Raw genomic sequence first — 18,974 nt, forward strand, 5'->3', positions numbered from 1 at the left:
TAATGGGGATGGGTGTGTCAGAGGTGGTGCGGTTGGCGCAGGATAGAGCAGGGTTTAGAGCTGTTGTGCATAGGGTCGCTATGAGTCGGAAATGACTCGATGGCACATAACAACAACAACAATGGACAACAAACAGACACTACCCTGGATGTGCTAAGTATATTGTGCCAAGAAATCTGGAGGACAACCACCTGGCCAACTGACTGGAAGAGATCTATATTTGTTCCGATTCCAAAGAAAGGTGACCTGACAGAATGTGGAAATTCTCAAACAATATCATTAATAACACCTGCAAGCAATATTCTGCTGAAGATTATCTACAAATGACTGGAACAACTCCCTGAAGTGCAGGCTGGGTTTAGAAGACGTTATGTTACTAGGAATATTATAGCTAATGTTATATGATTCTTGGCCTAAAGCAGGGAGTACCAGAAGAATGTCTGTGTTTCATTTACTATGCAAAGGCATTTGACTGTCTGGATCACAACAAGCTGGCTGACTCTGTGAAGAATTGGAATCCCAGAATACTTGATTGTGCTTATGCGAAACCTAAACTTTGACTAGGAGGCTCTTGTCAGAACAGAGTAAGGAAACACTGCATGGTTCAAAACTGAGAAGGGTGTACGCCAGGGATGTGTCCTTTCTCCATACCTTTTCAATCTATATGCAGGCTGGGCTCTATAAAATGTGGCATCAGGATTGGAGGAAGATTCATAAACAGTCTACATTATGTTCATGATAACCCTTCTTGCTGAAGCTGAGAAGGACTTAAAGCACTTGCTGCAGAAGGTCAAGGACTGCAGCCTTCAATATGGGTTGAGGCTCAGTATCAAGAAGAAAAAGATTCTCACCACTGGGCCAGTTGGCAATGTCAGGATGGATGGTGAAGAGTCTTCTGCCTTCAAAGCTGTGTTGCTCCTCCTTACCATTTTCTGCTGTTAGCTGCAGTAGAGGATAGATGGGGGGGGAGGGGGGAATCACATGCTTCTTAAGATCTACACTACTCTTAGATTCACTGGAAGACAAACTAATTTTGGTTTCATAAAATTAGTGTTTTCTCAGTAGTTGTCTCTTCAGACTACTTGTTAGATACTGAACTTCAAATACTCTGTTTTATCTAACACTTGTCAATGTTTAAAGTCTTGGAGGTTTTACAGAAGCATTAAAAATCAGCACTTTGGTACTGTCTGCTTATTAAATTAACAATAGCTTCTTATTCTAGTAACTGATTAAAAAACGCTTATTTTTAAAATAGAGCTTTACCTGTCAAGGTCTTTTCTTGAAAATGATTACCAGTCACTTTGTTACTTTTGAGAAAGACAAATTGTAAAGAGGGTCCATCTCAAGAGACCTCTTTGTCCTTCTGCTTTTTACAGACTAGAGTGTTGGTATCTTATTTACAGCTAGCTTCTAATTTTATGTATGTAGCAGGACTCAACTTATCCTTGTTAAAAGAAATTTTACCCTAACCCTTATAGAAGTTTTGTGATGCGTATTTTTAATTGTGTGAAGTTAGGTGATTTATTGCATCTAAATAGGTTCTAGGGTGCTCTGGTGGCGTAGTCTGTAGGAAGTTGCATTGTCAAACCCTCGATGAGCAGTTTGAATCTGCTAGCTGCTCTGAGGGAGAATGATGGACAGTCTCTTCCCATGCAGTTTACAACTTTTAAAAACCCTGTGCATGTTTTGCTATCTTTGCATTAGAGATAACAGCTGAACTGCTTGTCTTAGGATGATTTTGTGGATAAAATGAAATGACATGTGGTAGCACTTTGTAAGCTGTAAAGCAAGTATTGCTCTTGTAAGCATCTTAAAACATGACAGTAATATTTACTCAAAAAGTATTGCAGCTCACTTAACCCAGCTGTTTCTATCTGCAGCATTGTGTGATGAGTTCTAGTTAGATTTGACCAAGTTATTTGAGGCTCCTGTGGTGGCCATACTGCTAGGTTTATATTTGTATCTGTTTATATTGTATCTATTACATCTCTGTTGAGTAACTTTTTCCCCCCTTCTTATTATGACTTGAGTGAAAATATACCAAGCAAACTAGAGAGCCATTTAAACAAGAAAGAATTTTATATTGGGAGACTTGGCTGAGATTTTCAAGGGAAAAAAATACACTCTAAGCTGACTGATATTGGGGTGAACCATTTTTGAAACTCAGAGGCAGGGGATCTTCACCTCTTAAATTTAAGTTACTTATAAGAAAATGAATTAAATGTGATGAAAATGAAAAGGTGACTCATTTCCATATCCCCATTTGGGGGGCTTTTTTACCTAACTTGAAAGGTTGATTATAGTTTTATTCTAGTTTATCGCTTCTTCTTTGACTTTATGCTAATAATAAAGGAAAGAGAGACTGGAAGTAGCTGGAGATAAGCCAGAAGTAGTTCTGACTCTTAAGGTTCTTATAGTAACAGGCTCAAATGAGTCAATACTTTTTTTAAAGCCAGGTAGTTATTAATGTAAACAACACAGAACCTTAAATAACTCTGAATACTAATACTAAGACATTAGTAATAGAGTGCTTTCTCTTTACTTCTTTAATTCCTCTGGAAAGTTTTCAAGGGACAATTTTAGATGATTGGCACTCCTGTGGTATAATGCTTAGGGTACTGTGCTGCTAATCAAGAGTCTGCCACCTGTGGTTCAGATCCACCAGCTGCTTAAAGGGAAAGAAGTGGGCAGTCTTGTCCAGTTATTATTTACAGCCTGGGAAACCTGGTAGATGGAGGGTTACTGTGAGTTGGAACCTATTCAATGGCAGCTAATTTGAGCTTTTTGAACCCTATGCTTACCTTTCATCTGTTGAGAAAGAATATTGGCTAATTTCCAAGTCTGAATTTAATGTAGAGAATTTTGATAAACCTTATAACCAACAGATGTTAATTCATTTCTTTTTCTTCTGTACAGTAGCCAAAGACTGACAGAATCTTGTTGCCTCTTCAGCTGACAGAGCAAGCAAGGAGTTGTACTTGTCCTTGCAAGAAAATACTACTACATTTATCCAGAGGCACAGTAGATTTTTTTCCCTTCCTTATGAAATAATGCTTGTCTTATGGCTATCAGAATTCCTGATGACATTTCCTACTAGGAAGAAGTGTTGTATACTATGTCAGGACAGAACTGACCCATAGTTGACCTCCCAGCAGGTTTTCAAAGGCCGTAAATCACATTTGAAGAGATTGCCAATCTTCCCACAGAGCACCTGGTAAATCCGAACTGTATACTTTTGTGTTGGCACCACAGTTCCTTACCACAAGCCACCAGGAAGAAGTACAGACTCTGAATCACAGGCCAAAGCTAGCCAAAAATTAATGGAAGATTTACAGTCAGTCCACTGAACTAACGGGTTCGTCCCAGAGCGGGTGAAACCAGGCTGCTCCTTGGAGGCAAGGATTCAGAAGCTCAGTGTGACTGACATACTTTGGGCATGTTGCAAGGAGATAGCAGTCCTTGAAGAGGGACAGCACAAGAGATGGATTGACTCAGTGACTGGGGTAATGAGGGTAGGTGTGTCAGAGACAATAAGGTTGGCTCAGGACAAGGCAGGGTTCAGAGCTTTTGTATACAGGGACACTATGAAACATGAAGGCTCTTTACAACAAACCACTGATTAGTCTGGGAATAACAGAAGAAAAAGCCCAGTCTTCTGGCACCAGCTCTGAAAAATAGAGGGCAAGGAAATAAAACCATGCATAAGAAGGGAGAATGTAGAAAAAATAACTGCTTCTGATTTTAGGAAAGCTCAAGTATATAATTCAAAATTGTGTGGGCAGGTGCCTTGGATGTTGCCTTGGGCCACACTTAACACCTCAGGAAATATTCTTTTGTGCCATCATTCAAGAGTTCAGAATACCTTTAGTGGAAGAGGTATCTCTAGAAGACATTAAGCCTCAGGTAGGTAGAGACTACTTCTTACTCACTTAAGTATTCAGCATCAAAACCAAACCCACTGCCATTGAGTCCGTCCCAACTCAGCTACCCTCCACAGGGGCAAAAGATTTTTAGGAACCCCGCAAATGTTTCTTTTAATGAAGTCTGAATTATTAATATATGTAGACACAGGAATATTCTGAAAGTTATAAACTTAAATATCTGTAGATAATGGTAATATTACTGATTCATAAATTATCCTGAGATTTTAAAAGGTGTACGTACATTGGTTTTCAGATAGTCTGTAAGTAGGCTCTTTCTAACATGCTTTCTTCTACTCAGCAATGATGGGAATAACCAGTTTAATCCTAATGGACATTGCCTTAAACATGGGGGTTTTGTTTTTTGTTTTTTGTTTTGTTTTTTTGGATAACATAGCCTCCTTCTAGGCCTCATTCTAGGCCACTATGAACAATTGAGTTGTAGAGTCAACCAGTTTTGTCAACCAAATTTGTTTTGTTTATATCTTATGGCGCCACCTACTGACAGGAACAGGCACTCAAAGGTTTGAATGGAAGACAAATTGCATTCACTCACTGTAGTAGAATAGATTCCGAGTCATATTTTCCATCAGGTTTTCAAGGCTGTAAATCTTAATAGGAAGAGACTGAATATCTTACTACCTCAAAACAGCTGGTGGATTTGCACCACTAGAGAAACACTGCCTTTTTATTTAGTTGCACATTTTGCTTTGGACTACTTTACCAGCACCAGCAGCTCCAAGGGAAAAGGATAGATATTCTCTTTTCATTTTGACTTACAACCTTAGAAACCCAGTGGAGGGCTGCTGTGAGTTAGAACTAGCAGTTCTAAAATTTTAGCATTTGAAAACTATCAGATTCAGATCAAGGATGTATTTTTTTTTTCATTTTTATTTTATTATTATTTGTGTGTGTGCGTGTACCGTCAAATCAGATCTGACTGGTACAGGAGGATATTGTCCCTCCTTTCCGGGCAGAGCATCTGGTGGATTCGAACCGTGAGCCTCTGGGATTGTAGTTGCAGCTCCTTACCACTAGGCCACCAGAGCTCCCCCTCAAGGATGTATTTTACAAATGAATTCATTCCAGTTATTTTTTATTTTTCCCCATCCATTTGCCAAATTACTGTCAGTACTCTTAATTGGCCTTTTTTTGTGGATTTTCTTTAGTTTTAGAAATAAATAATGAAATAATGTAAGTAGAACAGAAAATTAATAAATCTGTGAATTACAAACACACAATGGCATTCAGAAAAGACTGTATAAAACCCTGAAGGTTCAACAGGATATTTTAATAGTGCGGAAGAATAGATAATATAAAAAAAGAAAAATTAGCTGCTTAATAAGTTGAACAAGCTATTCCCTGCAATATAAAAAGAATGAGCTCAGTATTAATAGCATGGGAAAACATACAAAGAATAAGAAAATATTCATCAGAGGATTGATTATGTGTATGCCTTTTTAATGTGTGGTGTGGTGGTGACATGTACTATCAAGTCAGAACCTATAGCAGACCTTCCAGCAGGTTTTCAAAGGCAGTAAATTACACAGGAAGAGATTGCCTTTCTCCAGCAAAGCAGCTGGTGGATTTAAACTGTGACTTTGTGTTGACTGTGTGAATCGTTTCCACTAAGCCATTAGACTTTCTTAATGTATATTTATTATGCTTAAATGCTATTTCTTTGAATTTAATATAGCATTTTAGGTACCATGTTTTATGGTGACAGGTAATGGGAGATTTCTTCAATTTTTATAAAGAATGGGTGTGGAAATTTTAAATAGATGTGTAAAAGTAAAGAAATTTTGCTGTGAGATTAGTTGTGGCTACCTTCTTGGAGGCTGGGCTATGTGAGAAGTGTGGCATCCATATTGCTGAAAGAGTCATCAACAGTCTGCATTATGCAGATGACACAACCCTGCTTACTGAAACTGAGGAGGACCTGAAGCACTTGCTGCAGAAGGTCAAGTATTGCAGCCTTCAATATGGATTAAGGCTCAGTATCAAGAAGACAAAGATTCTCACCACTGGGCTAATTGGCAGTGTCAGGATGAATGGTGAAGAGACTGAGATTGTTCACAGCTTTAGTTTGTTTGGCTCCACAGTCAACACTCTTGGCTCCAGCAACCAGGAAATTAAATGACGTATTGCAATGGGAAAGTCTGCTATTAGGGACCTCTCCAAAGTACTGAAGAGCAGTGGTGTCATTCTGGAGACTAAGGTGCATCTGATACAGGCCATGGTCTTTGCAGTCATTTGCTATTAGTCAGAGAGCTGGACAATGACTAGGGAGGATAGAAGGAGAATTGATGCCTTTGAGCTGTAGTGTTGGAGATGAGTATTGACCATACCATGGACTGCTAAGAAAACGAACAGGTTCATGCAAGGAGGGACCAGTCCTTGGAGAAGGACTTCATGCTTGGGAGGGTGGAGGGACAGCGCAGGAGAGGAAGATCCTCTATGAAGTGGATTGATTCAGTGACTAGGGTAATGGAGGTAGGTGTGTCTGGCACAGGATAGAGCAGGGTTTAGGGCTGTTGTACATAGGGTCGCTATGAGTCACAGGCGACTCGATGGCACATAACCTCCACCTTATGAACTAATTTTCTTCACTGTGTGTCAGAAAATTATTGGCTATATATGGAGGTTAATAAATGTACTCCCCCCCCCCAGTATATGTACTTTTAATCCACACAGCATACAATTTTAATGTCATTGATTATGTTCTGGTGGCCTGTTGGTAAGAAGTTTGGTAAAAAGCCATGCTGCAGTCCAGTAGTACACTGTTCAAATCCACCAGCTGCTCCGAGGGAGAAGGAGCAGTCTCCTCCTGGGTGATTAACTGCCTCTGAAAACACACTGAAGTGCTTGCTCTAGCAGCACATAATACTAAAATTGGAAAGATACAGAAAACATTAGCATGGCCCCTGTGCAAGGATGACGTACAAATTCATCATGAGTTCCATCTTTTTTTATTAAAAAAAATGAAAATCTAAAAAAAAAAAAAAGAAAATCTGACTTCTCTAATAAATATGGGCATTTATACCTAATTTCTGTTACTTCTGTTCCTACAATTTTTTTCATTTTCATTTGTGGCAAACATTGATATCATTCATTGTATTAAATATACATATAGAGTCATCAGTATTCTATTTCTATCAACTGTGGGTTTATACAGTAAATTTCATAACAATAAGCTTACATCATAGATATATGTATGTTTTTTAATATGAAACCTATTTAGATACAGAAAAAGTAATGACAAAAGTCTAATCTGAAAGTATTTGTTGATAATCATTGACTTAGCTTCTACTTAAACATTATACTGCATGAATCTAGCACTATGTAAAAAATAATTTCTTAAAAATGAAAACCGAAGTGATATAGGTATAGTCAGTAGAGAAAACATTTTCTCTCTCAAACAAAAGCAGTATGATTTACCCTATTTTACTGTTTTGTACATAAATACTGTTGCAAATTTTTCAAGATTAAATCATTTTACAAATTCTAACACTGCAGATTTTCTACTTTACATAAATAAAGCTAATTTTCTTTTTAAAAAAACACACAAGGAGGGTCAGCTTTGAGTCAGTTCCAGCTCAGTGGCACACAACATCATCATGATGATCCAGCTTTTGTCACCAAGTATTTATTTTGCTAAGAAGAACATAGAGAACATTAGTATCACAGTTTATAGGGAGTTATGCTGCTAAACTAAAGGCAGCTGGTTTGGCTCCACCAGCTTAATGGGAGAAAGATGAACCATCTTCTCCCATGCAACTTACTGCCTCCAAAACCCTCTGAAGGGTCAACTATGAGTCGCTTCTGACTCAACGACAATGAATTTGAAGATTTTTTAAAAGAGTATGCCTAATGTCCTTTTAATTTCCCTTTTCATTTTAGCAGCGTCAACCTTTACACCAGAAAGCTGGCGGGCACTATGGGGAAAAAGCAAAACAAAAAGAAAGTGGAAGAAGTACTAGAAGAGGAAGAAGAAGAATATGTGGTGGAAAAAGTTCTCGATCGTCGAGTGGTAAAGGGCAAAGTGGAGTACCTCCTAAAGTGGAAGGGTTTCTCAGAGTAAGTGTCATTGTTGTAGAGAAATCCATTTGTTTAGTAGCCAAATACTTACCAGCAGTCTAATAATGTGCAAAGTTCAGGATGCTGTGATTGATATTGTGTGTCTGTTATGGTTTTATCATCTTAGGAGAATTACCTGCATGCACAAACTGATACAAAACATGCTTTCTGAAGAACATTTTTTTAAAGTGGCTTTAGACACACTCAAGTTTGCAAAGAGTGAGTAATTTTTGAGGGAGGCAAGTTTCTTCTGAGCATCCAATTTGTAATCAAAAGCCCTCAAAAAGTTTCAGCTTTACCAGATTCTTATTCTTGGATAAAATCTAGCTATTCATATCCTCTCTTCCAAGGAGACCATCTCATCATGTTTATTTTATTCCTTTGAGTAAAGCATGACTCCCTGTGCCTTCCGGTTTCAGTGAGGACAACACATGGGAGCCAGAAGAGAACTTGGATTGTCCTGACCTCATTGCTGAGTTTCTTCAGTCACAGAAAACAGCTCATGAGACAGATAAATCAGAGGGAGGCAAGCGCAAAGCTGACTCTGATTCTGAAGATAAGGGAGAGGAAAGTAAACCAAAGAAGAAGAAAGAGGAGGTAAGACTAGAAGTAAGAATTTTATTGCCCCAGAATTCACAGTGCCGTCAAAAATACTTGAAGCCCAGACAATTTCAGTGATAATCTGTTGTGCTCCTTCTTGGATCTCATTTAATCATTGCAGTCCTTTTGGCATTTGATAGGCTGGCATTTGATAGGCTGATCCTCACAAAGTGTTTGAGGGCTTAATCTAGAAAAGCAGATAAATCTATTTACTCTTAATCTGTGGTACAGAAGCAATATGTGTAACATACTGGGGACACAGAAGTGTAAAGAAACTTATTTTCCATTGTTGAAGGTTTGAGGTAGATCTTTAGTAGACTTAACACTTTGAAGTAAGCCATCTTTTGAGGGTGAAGAAAACATTGTGCACATTTTATTTTGCTTGAGCTATATATGTCCCTTTTTGTATAAGGGAAAGCTCAAGCACTTCAGATCTTGATGGAATAATCATTTAGAAGGAACCTAAAACCTATTGCTTGGAACCAAGGTACTGATGACATAGTGACAAAGTTTGTGATTACATTAAGCAGAGAAATAGGTATAACTCCAGTCTGAAGTTACATCCCATATAGATAAAAATGTTCTACCCATTTGGTTTTTACAGTCAGAAAAGCCACGAGGCTTTGCCCGGGGTTTGGAGCCAGAGCGGATTATTGGAGCTACAGACTCCAGTGGAGAGCTCATGTTCCTGATGAAATGGTGAGTCAGCCAGTGGCTCTGTGTAGTTGTTTTTTTCTTCTTCCCATGTTCCATGCCAGAGGAAAAGAGCTGGACCTTGGAAATTCCAGTCGCCCAGGTGTGAAATCTTTAAGATGACATAGTCCTTCGATAGTGACCCTCGGCCCGACTGCCAACTTGGACTCATGAGTTACAGGTAGGGGCCCTTAGGACTCTTAGATCTTTGCCCGTTTTTTTTTAGGAGGTGGGAGAAAATCTACAATGGAGAGAATGAAGGGAGGAATCACATTTCCTTTCTGTAGATAAAAGGAAAAAAAATATGTGAAATGTGATTGGTCCACCCTTCCCTTCTACCACCTTCTTAATAAAGACCGGGCTGGTCCCAGGAGATCGTATTTACTTCTCAGAAGTTAGGAATCAGTTTAAGTACCTTTGTTCAGTTTATTCTTTTCCAGAATCAGCCAGCAGGGGTCAGCAGGACCTCTTTATTCAAGAATACAGAGCTAGCCTCTTTTTTTCTTTAAATCTACTCCTCACTTATTTGGTACCGTCTTGTTATGACAGTTTACATTTACAATACTTTGGAAAAAATTCTCAAATGTTTCTCTTATAGCTTGTGCCCCATACAGGCCACCTGGAATATTATACAAATGGCCCTGATCATGACTGGGGATGGTAACCAACTGGCCCTTCACCTGTTTGTCCTGGATATCTTGGTCTGGCCACAGCGAGTGCAGTGGGAGTTTTTGGGTGGGCAAAGGTCAGACAGATGAGGGCCTGAAGATACTGAACGAATGAGTGAGGGATGCTGAGAAGGGAGCTATAAATGGTTATGGGGCTAAGAGGAGACAAGATAAGTGGAATTCCTGCTTAGGGTTGGAGACGGTGAACATCAGGCAACATCCATCCATTATCCCCAACCCCTCAGGGCTCCGCATCCATCCATCCATCCATCCAGAGGCACAGGTTAAGAGGGAACACCACCAATATCCAAGTCAAGGTGTAGGCCCCAGCACTCATATTGTGCAGATTTTGCACAATGATCAAGTCTTTGAAACGTAACCATGTTATAAGAGGGAGCAGAACAAGTATAAATCAAGTGATAGTAATACCCCATGAAATAGTTTAATGAAGGCAGTTAACTTGAGAATCTTAAAAACTAATTAATCCAAAATTTTCTATTTCTTTTTTTTTTTTGCTAAAAAAACTTATTTATTTCCAGCCAGATAACATTTTCCAACTACATATATGGTAAAATTTTCTATTTCTATAGTTTCCTTTCAGTTAAAAAAGCAGCTTTTCTTCCCCTTTTCTTGCACATTAAAATATGCTTATGTCACCCTAATTTTTTCCAAAGTGGATCTCAATCACTAAAATATAAAATTAGGAGTGAATAATTCTAAGCCTTTACCAGTGCTCTAGCATTCTAGCTGTTTGTCTTTTGTGAATCTGGAACCTTCTGTGAAACATGCATCTAAGTTAACTTTAGCACCACTGGAAGGAAGCCTTTTTCATAACTAACTAGATTTGTTTTCCTTCTATGAATTCTCTAGGTGTTTAAATATAACCTTAGTTGATTTGTTGCTAGCCTACACGAGAAAAGTTTACTTACAAGGTATAGCATATGGGAGAAAGCTACCAAGAATTATACAACCTAATTGAAATTCTTTCCTCTGTGTGTGATAAATCTTGAGTAATAGTAACATCTTCATATTGCTGATGATTTTACTATTCTGATGATTCAGTACTGTGGACAAAGATTGTAACTCTAGAATTTAAGATAAGGGTCGACACTGATTGCGAAGCCAAGGTCAAAAAAGTGATTTTTCCTGGTGAGTGGAGGAGATACTTGGCCATTTTTAAATACAGCAAATATATTAATTTATTAGGTGAGGATAGTATTGAATTGTCAACATAGGGCAGCCTGCCTTAGGTTCCTCATACCATTAGTTTTCCATATTATTTCTTAGGATCATTGCTCAAAAACATATTGGGCAGGCTTATTCCGGTTCTTTTAAGCTATGTAGCTTTGACTTATTGGTTCCTGGTTTGGGATGGTAGCTAGTTAGAGATTCCATCCTATACTTATTGCCTTTCTTTTCTACCTTCCAGTGTTAAAAGTACTTTGTTAAAGCACCTGGAGTTGTGTCACATTTGCAGGAACATGGCATTTGGTAGTGTTCCATAGTATAATGTAGTAAGCAAGAAAATAACCACTGCTTTAGCTCGGACTGTATACACTATCAAGTTAAATTCTATTATCTATTACAAAGTCAAAAATCTCTGAGGCTTTTATCACTGGGAGATAGTATTTGGATTATTGTGAGATTTGGGGGATTTTTTTTGCCTAATTGCAGGGTGGTGGTTGGTTGTCTTTTTTATGTGTGTGTGGTGGTAGGTAGCAAGATAAACTTTCCCAGAGGTTCAGGTATTACAGGTGAGCCAAGTGACACAACTTTGGGCAAAGACCACAAGAGAAATTTTACAAGGGAGATATTCCATGAAATGTCACTTGACTAAAAGCTGACAGTAAATGTTGCTTAAGCCATTGTTGTCACCCTTTTCTAGCCAGCCTGTCTCTTTTGGAAATATTTTTAAAGCCCTATACCCTGGGTGATCCAATTTAGGAGGCACCTAGCACCTTGTCTCAAAAATCTCTCTTATTTTGCTCTGCAGGAAAAACTCTGATGAGGCTGATCTGGTCCCTGCCAAGGAAGCCAATGTCAAGTGCCCACAGGTTGTCATATCCTTCTATGAGGAAAGGCTGACGTGGCATTCCTACCCCTCAGAGGATGATGATAAAAAAGATGACAAAAATTAACTCTGTTGAGTACCAGCCCCTGTCACAATGCTGTGACAGGTTTAAAGTGGGGAGGGAAGGAGTTCTACTTGTCTTGACACCATAGAAGTGGCTTGAGAAGATGTCCTTTGAAGAGCCGGTAGTTTCTGTGCCCTGCAGTGACCCAAGTGCTTTAAAGCTGTTCCATGCTGTATAGATTGCACACCCATCCCAGTGGAGGGGACGGATAAGTGTTTAAAGGCAACCCATTCTGCACTTTGCTGAGAAAAGCAGAGGGCCTTCTATGAAGGACAAAACTTTGCAGAGTGGGTGTGTGGGAGAGCAGAGAGATACTGTGGATCTTCAAAGAGCATCTCCACAACCCACAGCCTTCTTCCCAATAGTGTTAACTCTCCATTTTTACAGCGTAGCATGTGTGTAGTTTTTGGCTATTACTGGTGTATTATTTGAGGGGTGGGAGGGATGGGTGGGAAAGATGGGAAATGGATAGGATCAATTTTGCTAAAATTTGGGGCCTGATTAGGGAAATGATGAAATAGGAAGAACCGAACTATTGATTTGATTCTATGTCCAGAATAATTTTACCTGATTTTTAAAAAGTGTCACTGGCAACATAAACAATGACTTTGAAAGACTGTTTAAAGCCTCTGAATGCCTCGAACTTGTAAGCCAAGATGTTCCCTGCCTGAGCTTAATGCTGTCCCTGCAAAGGACTATGCCAGTAAGTTACCAAAGTCGTCATTTTTTAGATGGAAATGGGAAAGAATGTTTTTTATTGTCAAGTATACAAAGGCAAATGGTTCTGTCTTAGAGGTGCTAAATCTTGAAATTGACAGACCCTTTCTTTTCCAGTAAGTCACAAATACCAGCTTGTCCATCCAAGCCACTGGCTAAGTATTTAGGGGTGGGGTGAAGATTCAGAGAGGAAAGAAGAGTGGAAGTTTCAAGCGCCACTGGTTTTTGAACTTTGAACTCTGAAACCATTGATAGCAGGGTTCAATTACTAATAGCACAAGTTTCATTGAAGCAATTCAAAGGTTGAAAGATTTCAAAAGCCCTTGTCTCAGGAGAAGATTAAACTTTCACTGGGGCAGTGGTTCATCTAAAACTTTTTCTAATCCTAAGAATTAACTGATATCTGAAATGCTTTGTCTTCAATCATGAGATTCATCATATCTTGACATTAGAGTGCCATTGTAAAATCTTTCTAGGCATGTGTTAGATTTCTGTGAAAACTGTTTAAATGTAAACTTCATACTACCCTTGTTTTTGTCTTAATAAAGCTATAGATTTATAATCCCTGATTTCTGTCTTGATTTAGTCTTGCCATAAGTCCTTGTCAGCTATTGCTTTATAATCAGTTTCACCATACGTTATTTCTTCATCACTATAGGCTTGAAAATATGATTACTGGCTTAAATATTTTGGTAGCTTGCTATATTGATTTATTAAATATTTATTAAGTATAATTGCTCCAGTGACTCTACATTTATTGAGCACTTCAGACTGTTAACGTGTGGAAACATGGGATTTCTAGGTTGAATATTTGGTATTTCTTAGATATGACCTTGGCCAAAATTAGGTTGGGATCTATGTAGCTGTATCTAAAAATAGTTGACAATCACATTGGACAAGTGTGATTGCCTAGCATGTTGTTAACGAAAGACCTGAACACTTATATAGCCTTCATCGTTTCTCTACGTTCTTAAGAGTTTCCGGAGGTAAGCTATTTCAGAAGTGGATGCCACTGCTTCTAAGCCTAGCACAGAGGTAGGCTATTACTTTTTTATTTATTTAAAAAAAAGCTAGCCTATGGAAATCTTTTGACATGACCTATCTTTGAGAGGGATTCAAGGAATATATAGTAATCAAGTCCTTCCAGAAATTTCAAGAATTAGCCCCATGTTTAAGCACTGAATATAAATATTCTCCATTTTGTTATTTTCCATCTTATAACCAAGTGGAGCTAGGCTTTATCATTCATAAAAGAATTTCCACAGAGATCAAATCAGTTTAACAACTCTTCTCACTGATGCATAGCACTTGTTTCAAATAAACTTGAAGTACAGATACTTTTTTCCCCCAAAAAAGGCTCCAAGAGGAAATTCTGGAGGGAGGAAAGTGGAGCTGGGGGCTTACTAAAGGTCTGAGTCTTGGAGAGGCCTTTTTGGTGTAGTGGTTTGGCAGTAACACTGCGCTCTATAGTTACCTAAGAATGTGAATGTACAAGAACAAACTGGGAGGAGGGTAGAGAGAATAGTGCAACAATGAATGAGTGGAAGCCCAAAATCTCTGTAAATGTTTATGAAAATTAATAAAATATAATTATAGAAAGAAAAAAAAAAAAGAATGTGAATGTAAAGGATCTAACTGAATAGCCTTATCATTTGTTCAAAATAGGCTTTATTCTGCTTTATTACTTTTTGCAACCTACACTTCATTGTCATGTCTGACACTCCTCTAAGGTTGTAAAAACCATGTAAATCTCCCCCAGGGAAGATGCCTGAGTTGATTATTCACACAATGGAAGTTACGGAGAAGACAAATATTTTGGTAATTTTCACCCCCCAAAAAACCCACTTATCACAGTTCTAGATCCAAAGCAAAAGTTTTAAGTACCTGGTGAAACCACAAATCCATACAGAAGCCCTAGGAGTAAAGAAATATGAATAGGTGTACTAATCTTACTAAGTTGTCTTCAGAAAGTATTCAGAGAGCATTTCTTCAGGCAATGCAAAAACTTGTTTGCAGGGCTTTGATGAAATGACACCCATCACCACGGACACACCCAGGCATTGAAAAGAGAGGTTTTTACTTCGTTTACTATTGGGGAAACTTGCTTACAAAGATGACAGTGCCCTTTATTGAAGCGCCTCTCAAGTACCTGCTCCATTGCTATTTTCTGTTGTCTGTTTAGTATCCAAAATGTGCACTTTAACAGTTAATGTCAGCACTAATCTTATATTTCAGAACTGACTCTCTGATGGTCATATTTGGGCTTAGCTCAATTTCATTTTAACCTTTGGCCATTTGATATTTGGCCATGTGTGTACAGTACATCTATCTCTAGCCCTTAGAAGTAGGAATCTACATTATAAGCAATTATTTACCTCCTATGCAAGGGAAAATGAAAAAGGAAGTTGATACTGCAAAATAATCTGGTGAAACCAGAACTCTAAAATTCAGAGCTGGCTCTTTCTGAAATAACTCCAGATCCTGAACTATGGAGTTGAGCTTTGTTTAAATAAAATTAGTACGGTGATATGATGTGCAGGCTCAACTAGTGAGGAATGTTTTAGTAATTAAAACTGATAGGACTGAACAAAAATGTCTAGGCTCAGTCACCTTTACAGAATTTGATGGCAATAAAAGCATCACGTTGATATTCTATTCAGGAAATCTTTTCTCTTTTAGCAGTAGAAGGCAGTTCTCAGGTAGAAGTATTGTGGTGTGTTGAGATAAAAAAGTAAAATCACAAAAATCTGGTGGTTTTGATAATGAAGTTTGATGACAGGAATTTAAGACCCCCAAGATAACTGTGACTGTGGCAGTGAGCTAAGGGTGTTAGGATGATATAAGATAGGACAGGGTTCAGATCTGTACACTATTCAGGGTCACTATGAATTGTACTTGACTCAACAACAAAGAAAAACTGTATCCACACATTAGTTTGTGCTAAGTTTACTACAGCTCAATGCTTTTATCGATGACTTTTAATCATGATTGGCTTTGGAACTTCCCCCTGAATAGATCAATAATGCCTTGAAAGCAAATGAAAAGAGTAATAAACCTATCCCACCTGGAATGAAAAGCATACTGGACTCTGCTGGGGAGTCGGGGCGTCGAAATAATTTCTTATGGCTTTTTTCTTTGGCTTAGGCAAGTAAGATGACAGCAGTAAGGCAAGAAAAAAGAATTTAGAATATGTGCAGACAATTCTGTTTCTACAGTCTCTATTTCTATTGCCTGGCATATCTTACACTACCCAACATCAGGTTTTTTTACTTTGTTGATTTGTCTGGTGGTTTGTGACTGTACCAAGGTACTATTTATCCAAAATGGATTTTTAAATCATACTTGACTTTTATATCAATTAAATTTTTGCTAAAGAGAAATAAATATGGTTGCAGCAATATGTCAACAAGTAACTGCCAGAAAATCAAAAAAGAGGGCACAGATTTTGGCTGAAAGTAGACTACCTACATTTTATTGACTCTGCAAAGGCATCAGACCATGTGGGTCCTAACAATTTATGGACTAGTGAATAAGAAACTCCAGCATCCCTGCATAGACGAAGAGACAGTTGTTTGACCAGATCAAGGGGAAACTGCTTGGTTTAAAATCAGGAAGGGTCTGTAGGAATCTATCCCTTTACGATATTTAGTCTGTGAGCAAATCATCCCAGAAGCTGGACTATATAAAGAACAGTCATGTTTTGTTCACAATAGCAAGGAGTTGGAAACAACCTAAGTGCCCATCAACAAACAGAGAAGCTGTGACATTCACACAATGGAATACTACACTGCATTGAAAAACAAGGAACTAGGAGCTCTGGTGGCCTAGTGGCAAGAAGCTGCACTGCAATCCCAGAGGAACATGGTTCGAATCCACCAGATGCTCTACCGGAGAAGGAGGCGCAATATCCTCCTGTACCAGTCAGATCTGATTTGACGGTACACGCACACAAAATAAAAAAAATATATAATAGAAAAACAAGGAACTCATGCAATATTATTCAAAATGGGTGAACCTGGAGGACATGCTGAGTGAAATATCTCAGTCACAAAAGGACAAATACTTCATGGTGCCACTGTTGTAAAACAGGACTGACATCGGGGTTGGGGGGAGACTGAGAAAGATGGGTTCAATAATGTATACTGTACTGAAACAGATGAGGGAGAAAACTGTTTAAAAGGGATATGTGATTAGATATTTTTGTCATGACGGGAGTCCAGAGCGAAGGCTGCACAATGGAGTGGACCTGGGGGGAGGGATTGTAAAACAATGATAGAATTTCTCTTACTTTTCCAAGAGGGTAGTGTACTGGGGGGAGGGTTGAGAGGGGAGAAAAGTGCAACAATGAATGAATGGAAATCTAAAGTCTCTGTAAATTTTCATTGAAATTAAAAAAAACAAACAACCCACTCGTGGAGACAACCTTGCTTGCTGAAAGAGAATTTAAAGCAAAGTTAATGAAGATCAAAGACTGCTCAGTATTGGCTGTAACAACATAAAATCTAAAAGTCCTCACTAGATGAGTACACAGTATCATAAAAATATTGAACTTGTCATGGATTTCATTTTACTGGGATCCACAATCAATATCCAAAAAAAATAGGAAATAAATGACATACTCTACTGGGGAAATCTACTGCAAAAGACCACTTTAGTCTTCAAAGTGGTATCTTTGCTTCTCATCACTTTATAGTGTACCTGATTAAGTAAGCCATGGTATTTTCAAATGCCTCATGCATGCAAGAAGTAAACAATGAATAAGGAAGATCTACGATTGATGCCTCTAAATTACAGTTTTGATGAAGAATATTGGCTGCACCAGCAACTGACAGCAGGGTGAATAAATCTGTCTAAATCTGTCTTGAAAGAAATATAGCCAGAATACTTACGAGAGGGTGGCAAGACATCATCTCACTTTGGACATGCTCCAGGAGGGACACATCCCTACAGCCATCATGCATGGTAAAATTAGAGGGTCACTAAAAAGCCAAAGACCCTAAACAAATTGGATTGGCAAAGGGGCTGAAATCATGGGCTCAAACATTGCAACAATTCTAAGGATGGTACAGGACTGTTGTTTGTTCTCTTACACACATGGGGTTGCTGGGATTCAAGGTGATGACACTTAACTGACTTTGACCAATATGGCCCTGTTTAGGGTCAGGTTGGCTGACTTTGAGGCCTGGTTCTGGAACAACTAGGCAGTTGTTTCAGTTGCTGTTTAAGCCTTTCACTGAAGACTAAATGGCTTCTATCAACTGAATTAATCTAATTCAACGTGTGCTTAAAACAAGCAGAGCTCCAGCTCCTTGACCTTTTCTCCATGTCTCCTAGGTAAACTAGATTTCATTTCCTTGGTTCACACAGCATCTGGAATAAAGTAAAAAATACTGTGTAACCTACCATTCTGCAGTGTGGTGGGCTGAAAAAGAACTAGCTTTTAAGATTTTCACTGCTATCTTTACATATCAGGGCAAGGGCTTGTATCCAAACTGATTTTGAAGTCTCCTGTTCTCACTTCTGCAGGGACATGTACACATCTGGCTTTTGTGAGAATAAAGTAAAGGTTGTCTTTGGTATGCTGACAAAATGACAAGATGAAGATTTATGATAGAAAAATAAAACTTTATAAATAACTATGATAATTAAATGTAGAAGTTCTGAGATTACTCTCTCAGAGCCAGGTATTAAGCCTAGTATCACAATGCCAAATTCGTGCTGCCTACCTTTTCAGAGGGGTGGCTGTTATATGCCAAGAGTTGACGTTGATCCTCCAGCAGGTTTTCAGAGGCAGTAAATCACATGAGTTGATTGCCCATCTTTCTCATATGAAGCAGCTGGTGGATTGGAACTGTGTGCCTTTGGGCTCCTAACCACACCAATATGAGAGCTCCCTGTTCATAGGTTAGTGCCCTAAACCTGTTATTTATTCTGAGGTGCTCAAGTTACTGCTTTTGGTCAGTGCTTCCTGACCGAGGTAGAATACTTGAAACATTGTGGGAATGTTTTCTCTGGAAAGGCACTTGTTCCAGCTAGTTGCCTAACAAACATGAAGGGCAACAAGGTGCGGCTTAGCTGAGGGTTTTGAAAGGTGGGATGAAGCTAGTGGAAGGAGGTGAGGTGCTCTGGAAAGTACCCCATCATCAAGCTATTTGACTACTCAG

The 18,974-nt window shown here is 38.6% G+C and overlaps 1 protein-coding gene across 1 annotated transcript in view; it reads left to right on the forward strand.

Moving 5' to 3' along the window:
- CBX1 (chromobox homolog 1) overlaps positions 1 to 12,978 on the forward strand; it is a 29,283-nt gene extending 16,305 nt beyond the window's left edge. The window contains exons 2-5 of the mRNA XM_006889345.1: positions 7,821 to 7,997; positions 8,417 to 8,594; positions 9,202 to 9,296; positions 11,952 to 12,978. Coding sequence (XP_006889407.1) covers positions 7,858 to 7,997; positions 8,417 to 8,594; positions 9,202 to 9,296; positions 11,952 to 12,096 — 558 coding nt within the window. The 5' untranslated portion in view covers positions 7,821 to 7,857 and the 3' untranslated portion in view covers positions 12,097 to 12,978. The remainder of the gene's footprint in view (positions 1 to 7,820; positions 7,998 to 8,416; positions 8,595 to 9,201; positions 9,297 to 11,951) is intronic.
- Positions 12,979 to 18,974: the final 5,996 nt, after the last annotated feature.

This window comes from Elephantulus edwardii, unplaced genomic scaffold, assembly GCF_000299155.1.
Source record: "Elephantulus edwardii isolate Elephantulus edwardi_28Jun2011 unplaced genomic scaffold, EleEdw1.0 scaffold00077, whole genome shotgun sequence".
In the NCBI taxonomy this organism is placed as follows: domain Eukaryota; kingdom Metazoa; phylum Chordata; class Mammalia; order Macroscelidea; family Macroscelididae; genus Elephantulus; species Elephantulus edwardii.